Raw genomic sequence first — 16,264 nt, 5'->3', positions numbered from 1 at the left:
ACATTGTCAATATTTTTTGAGACCCCCCAAAATTTCACAAATCATGTTTTCAGGGGAGCCCATGTGGGCAGAGCTCCCCCTAGCTCCCCCGTAGTTCGCACCCTGCTCTGATCTCTAAAACATTTTTACTGCTATTTCCTTAAGATCCAGAGGAGTTCATCACCCTACTACTAAAGCATGTTTTACACATAGAGCCATTGCTCAAAGTCAGGTTTGTTTCAGTTGCACTGCTTATATTATATTTTATTATGTTATGTTATGTTATGTTATCTTATGTTATGTTATGTTATGTTATATTGTACACCAAATCTGCATATTAGAATGATTTCTGAAGGATCAAGTGACACTGAAGACTGGAGTAATGGCTGCTTTTGAGCTTTGCTGTAACAGATTTAAATTACATTTTAAAATATATTAAAATATAAAATGGCTATTAAAATATAAAATGGCTATTTTAAATAGTAATATATTTCACAATATTGAAATATAAATATAAATGCAGCCTTGGTGAATATAAGAAACTTCTTTAAAAAACGTTAAATAATGTTACTGACCCAAAACTTTTGAAACCAAAACTTGGTGTACATTCTGTACAAACAAGCTTAAACTGAATATCTTAACACGTATAAGTGTTTTTTTTTTAGGTCACATGGAGACTTGGCACAGGACGCCTATACGCATCAGATCATTGTAGAGAAGAATCAGGTGCGAGCTGTGCCTTCAGTTCAACAGCTGCTTGAGATGTCTTTCGTGTCAAGCAATCTAAAGTTTGAAGAGGTTTGGTAATTTCTTTGGTAATTTCTTCTAATTAGATTATTATTTATTATATTAAATTTTGCTATCTCATAGTTTCCTACTTCGTAGATACATTGCAAACAGAAGTATGCATTATTAATCAGACCTTTTTTATTTTTGATTCCATCTTGCCTAATAGTTCAGATGCCACGGTTTGGAAAGAAGTTCAAGATGTTCCCTAAAATCATTCCCTCAACAGAGCTGGACATCACAGACACCTTGCATTGTTGTGAGTTTAACAAGTATATTTCTAAATGAAATCTGCTCCTGATAACATTTGTTTTGTGAAAGCAGATATTGGACGGTTTCAGATGCAATATCTCTCATGCTTCTACTGTTTTCTCTGGCAGCTCCCAAGGAATGTTTTCTGTGTGGTCATCTTGCTGAATATGAGTGTGTCCAGTGCCTGATGGACCAGAAGCTCCGACCAGGCAAAATTAAGCAGTATTGCTCCACCTGCAACACACAGGTAGTGCACCTAATACAAAAATCTTATTTATGTACTTTGAATTTCTACAGTTCTGTGATGCAATGCATTTTACATGTTTTTTTTCCCATCCATATGCCTTCACCCACAGTCAAACCCAAATATTTTTACTCTTTTCTACAGGTTCACATTCATCCCTCCCGAAAGGAACATACTCCTCACAAACTTACAGTTCCAGATCATCTTCCAGAAGATGCACCTGTACAGAGGCACCAGATGCAGCTGTTTGCAGTCCTCTGTATAGACACCAGCCATTATGTATCTTTTGCCAAATATGGGCCTAACCCACATTCTTGGATCTTTTTCGACAGCATGGCTGACCGATGCGGTATGTCAAATATGTTAAATCTCCAACATATACAAATGTAATATATATATTTACATCATTTGCATAGGATCACTCCACTGAGGTTTCACAAACCCTTTTTTTAACCAGATAAAATGCTGTTTATCACCAAAATGGGTGTTCAAATTTAGTTAATCCCTCAATATCTTATTTTTTATCCTTAGGTGATGATAACAATGGCTACAATGTTCCCGTGATCAGGTCCTGTCCTGAGTTTGGAGACTTCCTTTCACAATCTGAAGAGGAGATGTCCACAGCAGATGTGAGTCAGTGCAGTGAGCTGGTGCGCAGACTGCTGTGTGATTCATACATGTGTCTATATCAGAGAACAGAGTGAGCAGAGACATTTGTGATATGTTCAGACCTTATCTCTTGTGTCATTACATCATCAGAGTTGACACATGAGTTACACTGATGTTTTGCTTAGACACTGTTCTTTATCAAATTGTTCTTTTGTGATTTCTAATAAAAGTGTATTTATATGTAAAAGGACTGATGTACGTTGACATTTTATCAGGTGAAGATATACATTTATACACAAGCGACAATTTATTTTGATAGTTTAGTATGTTCAGTATTATTTCTTTTGTAGTACGTTCAGTATGATTTTTGAAAAAATGATGCTGTACCAATTTCATTTGTCTGCCTTAATGATAAAGCTTCATTTAATTCGTAGTTGATTTAAGAGTTTGAACTCTTACTGCTCTTTCACTCTTTTGGTCATATTTGTATCTGTTATACATCGATTTTTATAAGGACAGACTATAAACTATAAGTACTACAGAAACAAATGACCTCAAAAAAGGTGTTACGGATGAAGTAGAAAATATGAATGAAACTATGAGGTAGAAAAAATATTAAATTAAAAAAAATTACAGTGGGTTAACTTTAAATGTTTTGTGAGGCCTGAATTGAAGAGAAGCATGGCGTTGGTGCCCTGCTGCCCTCTAATGGAAACATCACAGCACTGACTCTTCAATAACGAAGTTTCCTTGATTACCATGTTCTAAACCAGGGGTGCCCAAACTCGGTCCTGGAGGACCGATGTCCTGCAGAGTTTAGCTCCAACTTGCCTCAACACACCTGCCAGGAAGTTTATAGTATGCCTAGTAAGAGCTTGATTAGCTGGTTCAGGTGTGTCTAATTGGGGTTAGATCTAAACTCTGCAGGACCGAGTTTGGGCACCCCTGTTCTAAACTGTGAGGTCTGATTCTCAAACGAATCGTTCTTTTGAATCGGTTCTTTTCAGTGAATTGGTTGACACGATTTGCCAAACAAGTGAAACAAGCTTTTCATATTATATTATATTATATTATATTATATTAAAATTACTATAGTGTTTCTAAACATAAAACAGGAAATATTATTTCACTGATAGATCATATATGAGTGTAGATATGCACATAGCAATAGGTTTATGTTTAAACAAAAGTTTGGTTGTAAAATAAATAAATAAATAAAGATCAATGTACAGACCAGAGTAGATTGTTGTTAGGCCCAGTTATTAAGCAAAATCCTATGGCAGTTCCTGGTCACTGACCTTTAAATTGTAAACTGTGAATCATGTTTAGGTTATACGTTTATTATAGCAGTTGTTAAAGACACAAAGATCATATATAACATGTGGTTGCAAAACAGCTTCCGCCTTCGTACATCTGTTGTCTGGACAGAAATAGGCCTACTGCAGGTTTAAGATAAATGTGGCCATTGAGAAGCAAGGCATACTTGTTAGTGAGCACATGCACAAAATATCACTAGGGATTTAACAAGGGATTGAAACAAATACTTCTAATAGAATTGATTTGTTAAAATGACAAGAAACACGTGGCAGCACAACTTCTAAATAGGCTAACTCATCTCAATGTATGAAAATGTTTGTCTCTGGAACTTTAAGATCTGCAAGTAATCTTGAGGCTGATGGTTGAAATTTTTAAACCAATCAATGATGTTTAAAAGTCTTCCTTATGCCTTATTGTATTATTCTACTGTATAAAAGGTCAATAATAACTAGCCATGTGACAGAGGAGGCTGAGGAGTCAAATGCTACAAATGTATTATTATTATTATTATTGATGATGATGATGATGGTGATATTAATCTTTATAACACTTCCAGCAAGCCTCTCCTCTCTGGAACCACGTGGCTTTAACCCCCCATAGTAAATTAGGGGTGAGGTCACAGAGCGGAGCTGTCGGGCACGCTGTGTGGGAGGAGCCAGGGCTGGAATAACGCCTTTTTATCCTTTTAAACACGTCTGACATGCGCAGTGCGTTAAATTTCGGGCTTGGTCTGTTACACAACTGTCTTTCTTCATTCTGCCTACAGCTCCTCGCCGGCATTTTACTTTAACAGGCTTTTAACGGTGTTATTTTAATAAAAAGACACATAAAAATGAGTGGGGACCATTCCCACAACGATTCCCAGGTAAAGTGTTTGTGATTTAAAGTTGTCAGTATTTTTTTTTCTTTCTTGATGGTTTGTAGTCACTAGCTCGGCTGTTTAAATTCCATCCGCAGCGGCAGTTTTCCCCCAGCATGCTAAGCTAACAGGCACTAGAAGTCGGCTTTGAATGTAATAATTTTATATTTTCAGCCCTTGGTATCCATTGGCGCTTTTCTTCCATTAACGTTTCCTAACAAATGCTTCATGTTGGGAATAAAAACTTTATACAGTCCCCTGTCCTCCGCAGCGATGGTATTTAAACGCTGTTTAATGAACAGGCTTGTTAGCTTGAGCGCTAACCCTCCGACTAGCATCAAGTTTAAAGTTAGCAGCCCATTGACACGGCACGATTTAACATTAACTTATACACCACTGTTTTTCCGCAGATCGACTCGGGATCCAGACATAATGGTGAGTGGGACTTGTCTGATCACCACATTAATATAAAGTTCAAGTTTACGATTTATACATCTAACGTGATCGCTCAGGAGCTTGCTTGACGAGCAGTTAGTTTTGAGGACAGAAATGGCGTCCCAGAGACTAAGTCCCCTCTCTCTCACTGACAAGCGCCTATTGTTCACATTGAGCCCTTAAAAATCGTATTTATATTGCTTTTAAATCAACGAAAAACGGCGATTTTGAAAGAGAAAGAGATTTTTTGCCAGTTAGTGTAGCTTGATCGTTTGTAGAGGTAGAAAAACGGTCTAACGAGGCTTGTGAAAGTGAGGGTTTGGGGGTTGAGGACTTAGTTTCTGCGCCATTTTCTTTTTCTCTATCTAGCGGTCTGAGTGTAGTGAACGTTAAGTGCACACCGACGTGATTATGGAGGCGAAGGTTTGAGAATCGTGTGTGACCTGTTACGATTCCACGCACGAAAATAACCCCTCAAGCTCAAATACTCCTTTATTCGATGAGATGTGATGTGATGAGAAATGCACGTTTACTAATCAAAGCAGCAACTACAATTATGTAGGAATCTGGTATCTAGAAAACTTCGTTTCTTTTAAGGTGTACTGTAATATGATCTGCTTCAGATAAACAATTACAACAAGACTTAATAAACTTAAGTGAGCCCTGTACTGTGGAATTTTCATTTGACCTAAACCTGATTTCACACAAGTGTCTGTCATTGGTGAGATGAGTTTGGTCATGTAGGTTCGAAACATGGTCAGCCTCAGCCAAAGGTATTGCTAAAAGTCATTGCTTTTATTATGACTGTATTTATTTATTTGTTATTAATAATTATAATAAAAACTCCAAAAGCTCTGAGATTATTCCCCATTTCTGTACAGTTTTGGCAAAATTTAGGATGCTGTGACAAGCAATCCTACAGCACCAGACACTTGTTTATTTTTGTTTTATGCAGTGCATTATTTAGGTGCCAATTGTTAGTTTATTGTACATGAACGTAAATAAAAACTCAATTTTTATTTTATTCACATTTCAGTGATGCTCAAACAGTTAGGTGATTATCAGACAGGGATGTTATGCACTTCATTTTATGGGGCACCATTAACATTTCTGACACTTCCTATTAAAGAGATGTTAGTAGTATAATGGTATAATATTTGTTAAAATGTATTGTTCGAATATAATATAATTCAAGTTAATTTTTTTTAAAACCACGCTGAACTGCAGCTGAACTTGACAGGCAGTGATCATGCATTTTCGTTTTGCTGTAATTTATTTTGTTCAAACAAGTTTCAGTGATATTCAGCAAGGTAGGGTAAATGATGATAAATGATTATAAAACTACAGTAATTATGTAGCTCATATACATTTACATATTGTTTTTTGTTGCATTTATAATCCACACCATCCTTACTTTGAATGTGCATGATGCTTCTGGTAGTCATTTTTACTTCCCTTCATAAGAGCGGCTAGGATGTTTAACCCATGGCTGTGCTAATGCACGAGCTGCATGTTTACACCTTGTCATTCCACTGAACATCCACCAAGTGCTTAACAGCGTTTGGGGCATAAACCAACATAAAGAATTGCTTTAATTTGCACATTCTGCATGGTCTTCCCATACTTTACTGCATTTGTATGTCTAATGTGTACCATAAACTGTTTTTTAAAATTACATATGAGGTAATGAGTGTTGGCCTAGCAGTCTTCAAAATTATACAGAGATACGTTTTTTTTTGTGTTAGGTTAGCATGTCTAATTGTGTTTGGATGTGTTTTTAAAAAAAAAATTTTTTAGTATATGAAGCTTTTCGTTTGTTTTCTTTGGTTACCTCAGTACATTCTTTTTAGTCAAAAGCCTTATTTCAGTCATACAGATGTCGTTATTGTGGATTTGCTTTTTGTTATGAAGATCCAGCATGTAACAGTTCTGCTGACAATGAACTTGTCCACTAGAGGGTACAGTTCACAAATAAGTTCTCCCACAGTCCCAGACGTGCATGTTTTGCTGAAGGGCAAAAATGAACATGGTGAATGGTTGGCCCGTAGTGAGGTGTTTATTTTATTTATTTATTTTTTTTAAACATGTTATGTTTTATTTTTTTTATGAAGGGCTATAAGGTAACGCCACGCTTATTGATGAATATATGCCTGAACAGGAGTTCAAGTAAGGGTGCATATTTAGAGGTAGGGAAAGGTTTGTTGCATTTGGTAATACGCTCATTCATACTGGGGAAGAGAAAGGATTTAATTTTACATCCTAACTGAGCCCTCCTGTCCCTCTTAATGCTTGAATGCATCCTACTGTAACATGAGGTTCATTGTTTCTCTGTGTTCTTAAAGGATGACATTTGAGTTAGTTTGGATTCCGAAGCCTCATATAATTCCCGTTCGTTCTTTTGGTCTTTGTGACAGAAAGAGAGTTTTGCTTTCCCTTTTTGGGAGGCCTGTTACAAAACACCTCCAGCTTTCTCACTGTCCGCTACAGTGTCAGTAGAATATGCCTGGCTCTCTGTAACCCCATCCGGCCTAGCAACCTACACATTTCCTAAAGCAATAGTCCTCTCAGAGTAAACAGTCTGCAAAGATTGGGGCCTCTATAAACACCATACATAGCTGAGAGTGAAAACTGGACACTTCACGTCAAGAGGTAAAGTGCCAAAATCTACAAGGTGTGACTAATGTGTCTGCAGTAGGTCGGGCAAGGACAACCCAAAATGTGTCATGCTGTACTTATTTCAAACCAGTTGTCTGTAAATGGTCTTCAGCGTTTGGCAGGCTTGTGCAGGTTGCTCTGAAATGGATTTCTCATCCAGGTGTGAGCAAAATGAGCCGCCATAATGTTTCCAGATGAACTACTGTACTATCCTTTGTCTAGTTTTTGTGAACACCTATAGCAGTTAAATAACTTCAATGTGGAGGTCTTTTTGTTTGAATTCTTTTGTACACTTTCTAACCCCCAGTTAACTGTGCTTGAGAATCTGTCTTTCCTTGTTCCAGGGACATACAGGTGCATCTCAATAAATTAGATTGTTGTGGAAAAGTTCATTTATTTCAGTAATTCAACTCAAATTGTCTACTTCAGTCTGTGTGCATTGCATTTATTTAATACACGAGTTTCACAATTTGAGTTGAATTACTGAAATAAATGAACTTTTCCACGACATTCTAATTTATTGAGATGCACCTGTACTTTTGTTGCCAGGTGTTCGTTGGCTTTTGAATGTGCTACTTAATCTTTAATTTCTCTGTTGGCAGATTCTCACAAACACAAAGATAAATACAAGGACAAAGAACACAAACACAAGGACCACAAGAAAGACAAAGAACGTGAGAAATCAAAGTACAGCAACAGGTATGACGTCACTGTTATTCTCATGTACAGTAGATATATAGGCGGTTTATAGCCCAGTTTGCTCTTTATGGAGTGTGTTTGATAAGCAGGGCGTGGCCTTTAGTGTTCACAGGAAGGAATGTTGGCTTTACTGCAACTTCCTTTGTAAACACTATCATCTATTTGGAGACGATTTTGTTGATGGACCAGATCATTGTGGCAATTAGATCACGGCATGTTTTATTGCATGTTGGCAGTGAACACAGGGACTCCTCGGATAAAAAGCACCGAGATAAAGATAAAGAGAGGCTGAAGCTCAAAGATGGATCCTCAGACAAGCAGAAGGACAAACACAAAGAGAAGAAAAAGGAAGAAAGGGTGGGCAGAGTCCTCTGTTTCTCTCACATTGGAACAGTTTTATCTGAGCTAAGTCCTCTGGCTCTGGAGGAGTTGTAAATAGTCTTTTGTGATTCATACAATATTGAGTGCTGTTATTGACCTCTTTCTATTTTGTGTATGTGTGTGAATTTTTTATTTATTTTTTTATTTCCTTCCTCAAAAGTCTTTCGATGGCAAGCCCAAAAAAGAGAAAGAGAATGGATTTGAAAGGTGAGTGGCAACTCTAAATGTGACTGATGCAACTGTAAGGTATGAATGAAAGGGGTCATAGCATAGCTTTCCTTTTTTTTCTTAAAGTCAGACTGAAATGATCAGGAATCTTATTATAAATACACTTCATTTGCTAATATTGGGATTTATTTAGCCACTAAATACCCCCCACTGATAGCAAACTTTCTACACCTTTTTACTCTTGATCTTCTGTTTCGTATGATGGTATCTATACTGCTTCCTCAAAACACCAAATAGGTGTGATTATGTAGATTGGACTCATGTTCATGCAGATGTCAGCAGCACCAACTTCTTTCAATAGATGGTTGTTTTGTATTGAGGGATTTGAGTTCTAAAAGTATGTTTTCATTCTACAGCGAATTGTTTATCTCAGAAGATCAAGGCAAATTTAATTTCCTTATGATATGATCCCTTTAAGATCAATGGCATGGTTGTAATCACATAATAGGGCCTTTCGCACCGCAGGAACCTTTTCATAGTACCAGAACTAATTGTGGAACTACCCACTTTTTGGCGTTTACGCACCGCCGGAACTGGGAGCGATTTTAGTACCGGACTGCCTTTTTCGAGAACCAAATTAGCTCCTACTCCGGAGCAGGGTCTAACCAGCACAACTGGTAACTGGGAAATAGTTCGCGCAAAATCGTCCCAGTACTTTAGTACTGTCCATTTAGTTCTGGAACTAAAGCGGTGCGAAAGGCCCTAATTAGAACCATGAAGGGTTCTCACATTTGATCAAATAAGCAAAGAAAAATAATAATGTTTGTCTCATCCTTCACGCAGCCCTTTCATCAAGTCTGAACCTGAGAATGACTTCTACCACTCTCTTAAACACGAGAAGTCTCTGAAGAGAGAGCGCGATGATGACGAGTAAGTGACATTGCATTCACAGGCCATCTTGAACTCACATGTGACATTAAGAGAACCTTCCCATCTTCTGTAATCACGAAAGCACATTGATTTGCTAATCTTTGTTTTACATGTTAAACATTAGAGCAAATAGGATTGTAGTTAATGCTGTCTGAAAGCTGTGTGGATACCGGACATTTAAAAAATGTTTTTGCTTCCTTCAGTGCCGAGTTCAAGCCCAAAAAAATTAAAACCGAGAATGACAGAAGCGAAAAGAAGGCAAAAAAACGGAAACAGGAAGAGGTACGTGGATGAAGTCACTGGCTTATCTCTCCAGGTTACACTTTCCAAGAATTGTTTTTTAACATTAATAATGTTAATCTTTTGATTTGCCATAGGACATAAAGCCCAAAAAGAAGATAAAAGACAAGAAAGGGGAAGTTGCCACAGATGGCAAGAAAAAAGCAAAAAAGGAGCCAGAAGAGAAGTGGAAATGGTTAGTCTCACATCCTCTGATGGTCAAGTAATTGTAGGCTGACTCCTCGTCTTTTGATTTATTCGGGGATATGGTGCAGATCAACAATGTCCTTGTTCCGGCACTTTGCGGAGCTATTTTGGTTGCTTGTGTTGGGATGTTGGTTTACATCCTTCCATCTCTGTGTTTCTTTATGCCATTTAGGTGGGAGGAGGAGAGGTACACAGATGGCGTGAAATGGAAGTTTTTGGAACACAAAGGGCCTGTATTTGCGCCACCATGTGATCCTCTTCCCAGCAATGTCAAGTTCTATTATGACGGTACGCTCTTTAATGACTCTATGGCAGTGCACAAGGTTGGTAGATCTTCCTAGTCAGGGCGTCCCCGTTGGACGGGCATCAAAACTGTCGTAGAAGCAGGTGTTGGATTGTTTAAACTTCAAATGTTTTAAACACCCCTGCTCTGTTGAACACGCATGCCCTGTCTGTGTTTAGTTCCAGTAGTCTGTTAAAGACAATGTAGGTTTTTCCAACCAAACTCAAAGTTCTTGGCCTTTATCTTCTGTAATTGGCTCTGTATTAGAAACGTTCAGATGTTAAGGCTTCAGTACCTTTGAAAAGTCCTGATTTAAAACATGGATTCAGCTCTTTTGCTGCTGTTCTGAACCTGCTTTTATGCTATTTTATGGTCTTTCACCAGGAAAACACATGAAACTGAGCTCTTCTGCAGAGGAGGTGGCCACCTTCTTCGCAAAAATGTTGGACCATGAGTACACCACTAAGGAGGTTTTTCGGAAAAACTTCTACAAAGATTGGAGGAAGGTAATGTTGCTAAGGTGTCGTCTTTCCCCCTAGCCTTTTAATTGTTTGTGGCTTTTATTAATCTTGCATGATCTTGTCATTTTAGGAAATGATGTCTGAAGAGAAATCCAAAATCACAGATCTGAACAAGTGTGACTTCTCTGAAATGAGCGAATATTTCAAAGCTCAGTCTGAAGCTAGGAAGGCCATGACTAAAGAAGATAAACAGGCAAGATTTAACCTCTAAATAGCAAAATGACTCTTGGTGAAATATTGCTGTGTTTTGCTTATAACGGAGTACAACATCTTTTCCCCCTCAAGAAAATTAAAGAGGAGAATGAGCGCATTCTGCAGGAGTATGGCTTCTGTATCATGGACAATCACAAAGAGCGCATCGCTAACTTCCGTATTGAGCCTCCAGGCTTGTTCCGTGGCAGAGGTGACCATCCCAAAATGGGCATGCTGAAGCGTCGTATCCGACCTGAGGACATTATCGTTAACTGCAGCAAGTAAGGAGTGCTCCTCACACTCTGACATCAGCCCATTTGGTGGAAAACATGTTTACAATCCTGTGCTTCTCATTGTAGGGACTCAAAGCATCCTAAACCACCACCTGGGACAAAGTGGAAGGAGGTACGTCATGACAACAAGGTGACGTGGTTGGTGTCCTGGACTGAGAATATCCAAGGCTCTATCAAATACATCATGCTGAATCCCAGTTCAAGAATCAAGGTAAATTAGCACATGGCTGTAGGCATGCCTTGTTTAAATAGAATTTGGGTTTTCTAAGCACTGCTTTAGCCAAGGATTGTATTTCCTCACATTGTTGTGAAATATTACAATTTAATATTTCTGTGATGTCAGAAATATACATTTTCAGCGGTCATTACTCCAGTCTTGAATTCTTATGAGTGTTAAGCTGCTTAATTTTTTCAGGATTCTTTGTTGTTGAATAGAAAGTACAAAAAGACAGCATTTATTTGAGAAATATTTTATAAAGTTGTCTTTACTGTCACTTTTGATCAATTTAATGCATCCTTGCTGAAAGTATTAGTTTTTTTTTTAATCTTTCAAATCTTACTCGCCCCAAACTTTTGAACTGTAGTGTACTTTGGTACCATTTTTGCCTTGAAGTAAATGTAACCAATAAATCTTCATAGACAAAATAGTATAGATATTAGTAATTTCATTATCATAACATGAAACTAATAATGACATAACATGAAAATAATTATTGGCTTAGTGTTTTTGGCCATAATTTTAATATTGGAGAATCTCACGTGTTGTTTCTTGCAGGGAGAGAAGGATTGGCAGAAATATGAAACAGCCCGTCGATTGAAAAAGTGTGTGGAACAGATCCGTGCACAATACCGAGACGACTGGAAATCAAAAGAGATGAGGATCAGACAGCGCGCTGTTGCTCTTTACTTCATTGACAAGGTTTGCATTGCTTAGATCAATGTAACATCCTTCACGTCAAGCCCATGACCCTGAAAGCATGTGATGAGTAGGTTAATTCAGAATTACTCTTTTTAAAAGCACTTAAAGCGATTTTTTTTTTTCTCAATGGGTGTACATTTACATTGAGGTTTGTAGTATCTTTTTGCGCTAAAGCAGAAACTGAAAAGCAGAACGGTGTTATGCATCTCCATATTTCTCTGGTGTAGCTGGCTCTGAGAGCAGGTAATGAAAAAGAGGAAGGAGAGACGGCTGACACAGTGGGCTGCTGCTCACTTAGAGTGGAACATCTAACTCTCCATCAAGAGATGGATGGCCAGGAGTATGTGGTGGAGTTTGACTTCCTTGGTAAAGACTCTATTAGATACTACAACAAAGTCCCCGTGGAGAAGAGGGTAAGTGTTTTTAAAAAAAAAAAAAAAATTACATTTGTTCAGTTCCAAAACCTAGTGAGCTGCATACAAGAGGCAATGTTTTAAGGCATCATAAGCACACCTCTAAGACTAATTTTAGTTGAATTATAAGGCAGTATCACATGTAAAATTTATTGCAAAAAGTTCAGTCTCCCCAAGATGGTGGACAAGGAAAAATAAATGTTGATTTATAAATACTTAATTCAATATTGAAAAGATTACACAGAGGACCACGGCACTCTTGTGTCGTGTGCAGATTTCTAAAATGGAGCATTCCAAATCAGTCACTTATGAGGTTCCTTTTCAGTTAGGATGCTGCCTGAGGAGTCTCATTAGGTTTTGGAATAGAGCTAATAGATCCAAAACTCTGCAGCTCATGTCCTTACACCAAAAAGTCCACTTGTCGTATTCTTCAGCAACTTCACAGGTTACTAATTGCATGCAATAAAATCCTATTTACAGCTTTTAAAGGTTGTCACGGTCTAGTACCACAATATGCAATTGAAGTGATCCATTGTTATGCTGTTGCATGCTCTCTCAGGACCCGTGCCAAGTTATTAAGCGTTACTAAGTTTTGATTGTCCTACATGGGTAGTAGATGCTATGTGAAGTTTCGTGTCCCCATATTTTCAAAACTCAAGCTCATTTGCTTCTAGTTTTATTTATTTTTTGGTTATGGTCTTTTGTTGTACGTTGCCAGTGTCCTTGGGTTTGTGAAAGGCACTGTATTAATGAAATGTAGTGTTCAAATTACTGTGCCTTGTGCAAATGAAAACTCCTCATCTGAGCGCTATTGATTAGCACAGTCTTGTGTTGGTTCTGCCTTTTGTGTAAAATCCTATTTAAAATGTTACAGGTTTTCAAAAATCTTCAGCTATTCATGGAGGACAAGGAGCCGGAGGATGACCTCTTTGACCGTCTCAATGTAAGCCGGCGCTTTCACCAGTCTACTAAGAAGAAATCAAGCGTAGCGTTAGTTCTGGCAGGTCACGTTAGTCAAGCTCGCATCAGCTGACTCTCAGCTGATCTCCATCTACCTATGGGAATACGACACCTATCTAAGCATTCATATATAAGGTCCCTCAGTATTATCAGCAGTTTTCGCATTGCTCAATAGCTAATTACCCTCCTCCATCCCCAGCTCCTCCTCTTGTCAGTCGGGATTCAGCCTTCTGATTCTCCTTTGAATCAGACTAATTCTAAAATGTGTACATAAAATGATTGAACTTAACAATATCTGCAATACATTTATGTTAGTTCTGTTCTGTTTACCCTGGGGGGGGGGTTATTGCTGCTCTCCCTGCTCTCATCCATGCTAGGCTGCATGGAGGCGCAGGGAGTTCTTGCCCAGAACCATACCGCCAATCCAAACTGTATGCTAATTGTCAATCATCTTTGACGATAGTGGTCCTGACAGAAAAAAACTTATGCTGAATGCATCAAATTAAGACCGATGTATATAACACAAATGTAAAATGACTTCCCTTTCTCGCAGACCTCCATTTTGAACAAGCATCTTCAGGAGCTGATGGATGGCCTTACGGCTAAAGTGTTCCGTACTTACAATGCCTCCATCACACTACAGCAGCAGCTGAATGAAATCACAAACTGTAAGTACCGTTCACTGTATGTAAAGAGGATTCTTACATGTTATGTTATGTACAATATGTGACCTTAAGTGTATTTGCTCAGCTGAAGACAATGTTCCTGCGAAGATCCTTTCCTACAATCGTGCTAACAGAGCAGTAGCCATTCTGTGTAACCACCAGAGGGCACCACCCAAGACATTCGAGAAGTCCATGCAAAATCTTCAGACAAAGGTATGAGACGTTTGTGACCTTGTCCTCGTTGTCTTTATGCTGGTATTTTTTGTTAGTGCAGGATCTGTCGGACCATCTAAATGTTTGCCTTTCCTGCATTCACTTGTTCATTAAAACCAGATTGACGCAAAGAAGGAACAGCTTGCTGATGCTAAAAGAGAACTGAAAAGTGCCAAGGCTGACGCCAAAGTACGCAGAGATGAGAAATCCAAGAAGTGAGTGTCAAAATATTTGCTTGAAGGGGAGTCCAACTGGATTTGGCCCCTTAGATGCTCATTGTGCATTCGTGTGTGATTGTATGCTGCTTTAATGTTGATTGTTTTGGCAACCCAGGGCCGTGGAGTCCAAGAAGAAAGCTGTGCAGAGGATCGAGGAGCAGCTGATGAAGCTGGAGGTACAGGCCACCGACAGAGAGGAGAACAAGCAGATTGCCCTGGGTACCTCCAAGCTCAACTACCTGGACCCACGTATCTCAATAGCCTGGTGAGAATGTTTTCATTTGTGGCGCAATAAGATGCCCCTTGTCTGCTTTGGTGTCTTATTCCTTTTTGTTCTCTCCTCCTCCAGGTGCAAGAAGTTTGGCATCCCAATAGAGAAGATCTACAACAAAACTCAGCGTGAGAAATTTGCCTGGGCTATTGACATGGCTGAGAAAGACTTCCAATTTTAAATCATCTTTGCAATTTTACTTGTCCCTCCACCCCATCCTTTTTTTTTTTAATAGATACTTCCAGCAGGTTGTGAACCTGGCAAGGGAAAAGATGCGAAGCAAGCATAGTGTCGAGGAGGCCTGAATGTCATGATTTGGGTGACTGATTTTTATTTTTTAGGCTGACCTGTAATCTTGTAGGTTTTATTGGGTCGATCATTTAAGAATGAAGTATGGACGGCCTGTGCGCAAGGTTGCATGGTCTTTAAGCCAGGAACTGGAGAATCAGTGGCTTGACCTTTTGAACACTTTTACTGTCTCACTCCCCTACCATCTCTGGACAAAAGGGGGGCCCAAGGATGTCTGAAAACTATGAACTTACATGGTCCTATAGCTACTGTATTCAACTACAACTTGCTTTGTGGATCGTTTCGTTTTTAGTTTTGCTGTATTTTTAGCCCTCCTGTATTAATAATGAATTCTATATTTTAATAGAAGATAAAAAAAAAAATAAAAAAAATCAAAGAATTGCTTAAGTACACCCATACGCCTTTTTTAGGAGAAGAAATGTGTACACCAGGGCCCGTATTTGGGGACGGGGTTGAGCTCGTTGCTATGGATGATGTCAGCATGCTTACTAACTGCACACAGTGATTGGCAAATTTTGTAGAGCGCGATATGTTGCCATATTCAGATTAAGGTTTAAAAAGAAGAAAAAGCACATTCAAATAAAGATTTTAAAATGCAGGCTAAGTGTCATTAATTAAACAAGTATATGTTCAGTTAATTGTCAGCCTCTAACGTGTGCTCCTCGTAAACAAATAGCGGATATGCATATAAACAGCCTTTTAATTAACAGAGTAGAATAATCATGGCTGATAGTAAGGCGTGTAAAAGAAAAACCAAACTGGACGCAAGAACAGCTGTTACTTGTTGCCCAACTTGTTAATGAAAACAACAGTCATAATACCCTCGTGATTAAGGCAATAGCTTTTTAAAAGCTCATTATCGTCAATGACTTGGCCTTAGTGACTTAGAAGTCCTCTTCACTACTCCTAACGTTTCACAGATTTAGGAGCTAGTTTTAGCGCTAAAACGATTTGTGAAATACTATTAGAGCAAAAATGTAAGGAGTCCTAAATTTAGGACTGACACGCCCATTATTTTTAGGATTTTCTCCTAAATCGGTTAGTTATTAAGGCGTGTAAAAGAAAAACCAAACTGGACGCAAGAACAGCTGTTACTTGTTGCCCAACTTGTTAATGAAAACAACAGTCATAATACCCTCGTGATTAAGGCAATAGCTTTTTAAAAGCTCATTATCGTCAATGACTTGGCCTTAGTGACTTAGAAGTC

General features: G+C 38.5%; 1 protein-coding gene and 1 pseudogene across 1 annotated transcript; both read left to right on the top strand.

Moving 5' to 3' along the window:
* Window positions 1-1,986, top strand: part of LOC107685739 (ubiquitin carboxyl-terminal hydrolase CYLD-like) — a 6,066-nt pseudogene extending 4,080 nt beyond the window's left edge.
* Window positions 1,987-3,897: 1,911 nt separating this feature from the next.
* Window positions 3,898-15,408, top strand: LOC107685689 (DNA topoisomerase 1-like). Its single transcript, XM_016482374.1, has 21 exons — window positions 3,898-4,052; window positions 4,457-4,481; window positions 7,739-7,835; window positions 8,072-8,192; window positions 8,377-8,423; window positions 9,228-9,314; window positions 9,518-9,596; window positions 9,692-9,789; window positions 9,973-10,088; window positions 10,468-10,589; window positions 10,675-10,797; window positions 10,890-11,077; window positions 11,156-11,300; window positions 11,865-12,008; window positions 12,236-12,421; window positions 13,296-13,364; window positions 13,935-14,049; window positions 14,132-14,259; window positions 14,380-14,474; window positions 14,593-14,742; window positions 14,827-15,408. The coding sequence occupies exons 1-21, from the start codon at window positions 4,020-4,022 to the stop codon at window positions 14,927-14,929; spliced, it is 2,271 nt and encodes a 756-aa protein (XP_016337860.1). The 5' UTR covers window positions 3,898-4,019; the 3' UTR covers window positions 14,930-15,408.
* Window positions 15,409-16,264: the final 856 nt, after the last annotated feature.

The sequence above is a fragment of the Sinocyclocheilus anshuiensis genome, unplaced genomic scaffold, assembly GCF_001515605.1.
Source record: "Sinocyclocheilus anshuiensis isolate Anshui unplaced genomic scaffold, SAMN03320099.WGS_v1.1 scaffold257, whole genome shotgun sequence".
Taxonomy (NCBI): domain Eukaryota; kingdom Metazoa; phylum Chordata; class Actinopteri; order Cypriniformes; family Cyprinidae; genus Sinocyclocheilus; species Sinocyclocheilus anshuiensis.
Note: the sequence above shows the minus strand (reverse complement) of the source record. Positions and strands in the feature narration are given on the sequence as shown.

What these genes read in the sequence shown, in the direction of transcription:
- LOC107685689 (XM_016482374.1), top strand. Translation starts at nt 4,020, where the DNA reads ATGAGTGGGGACCATTCCCACAACGATTCCCAG. An exon ending in ATTATCGTTAACTGCAGCAA is followed by an intron (nt 11,078 to 11,155) that starts GTAAGGAGTGCT and finishes TTCTCATTGTAG; the next exon opens with GGACTCAAAGCATCCTAAAC. An exon ending in ATCCCAGTTCAAGAATCAAG is followed by an intron (nt 11,301 to 11,864) that starts GTAAATTAGCAC and finishes TGTTTCTTGCAG; the next exon opens with GGAGAGAAGGATTGGCAGAA.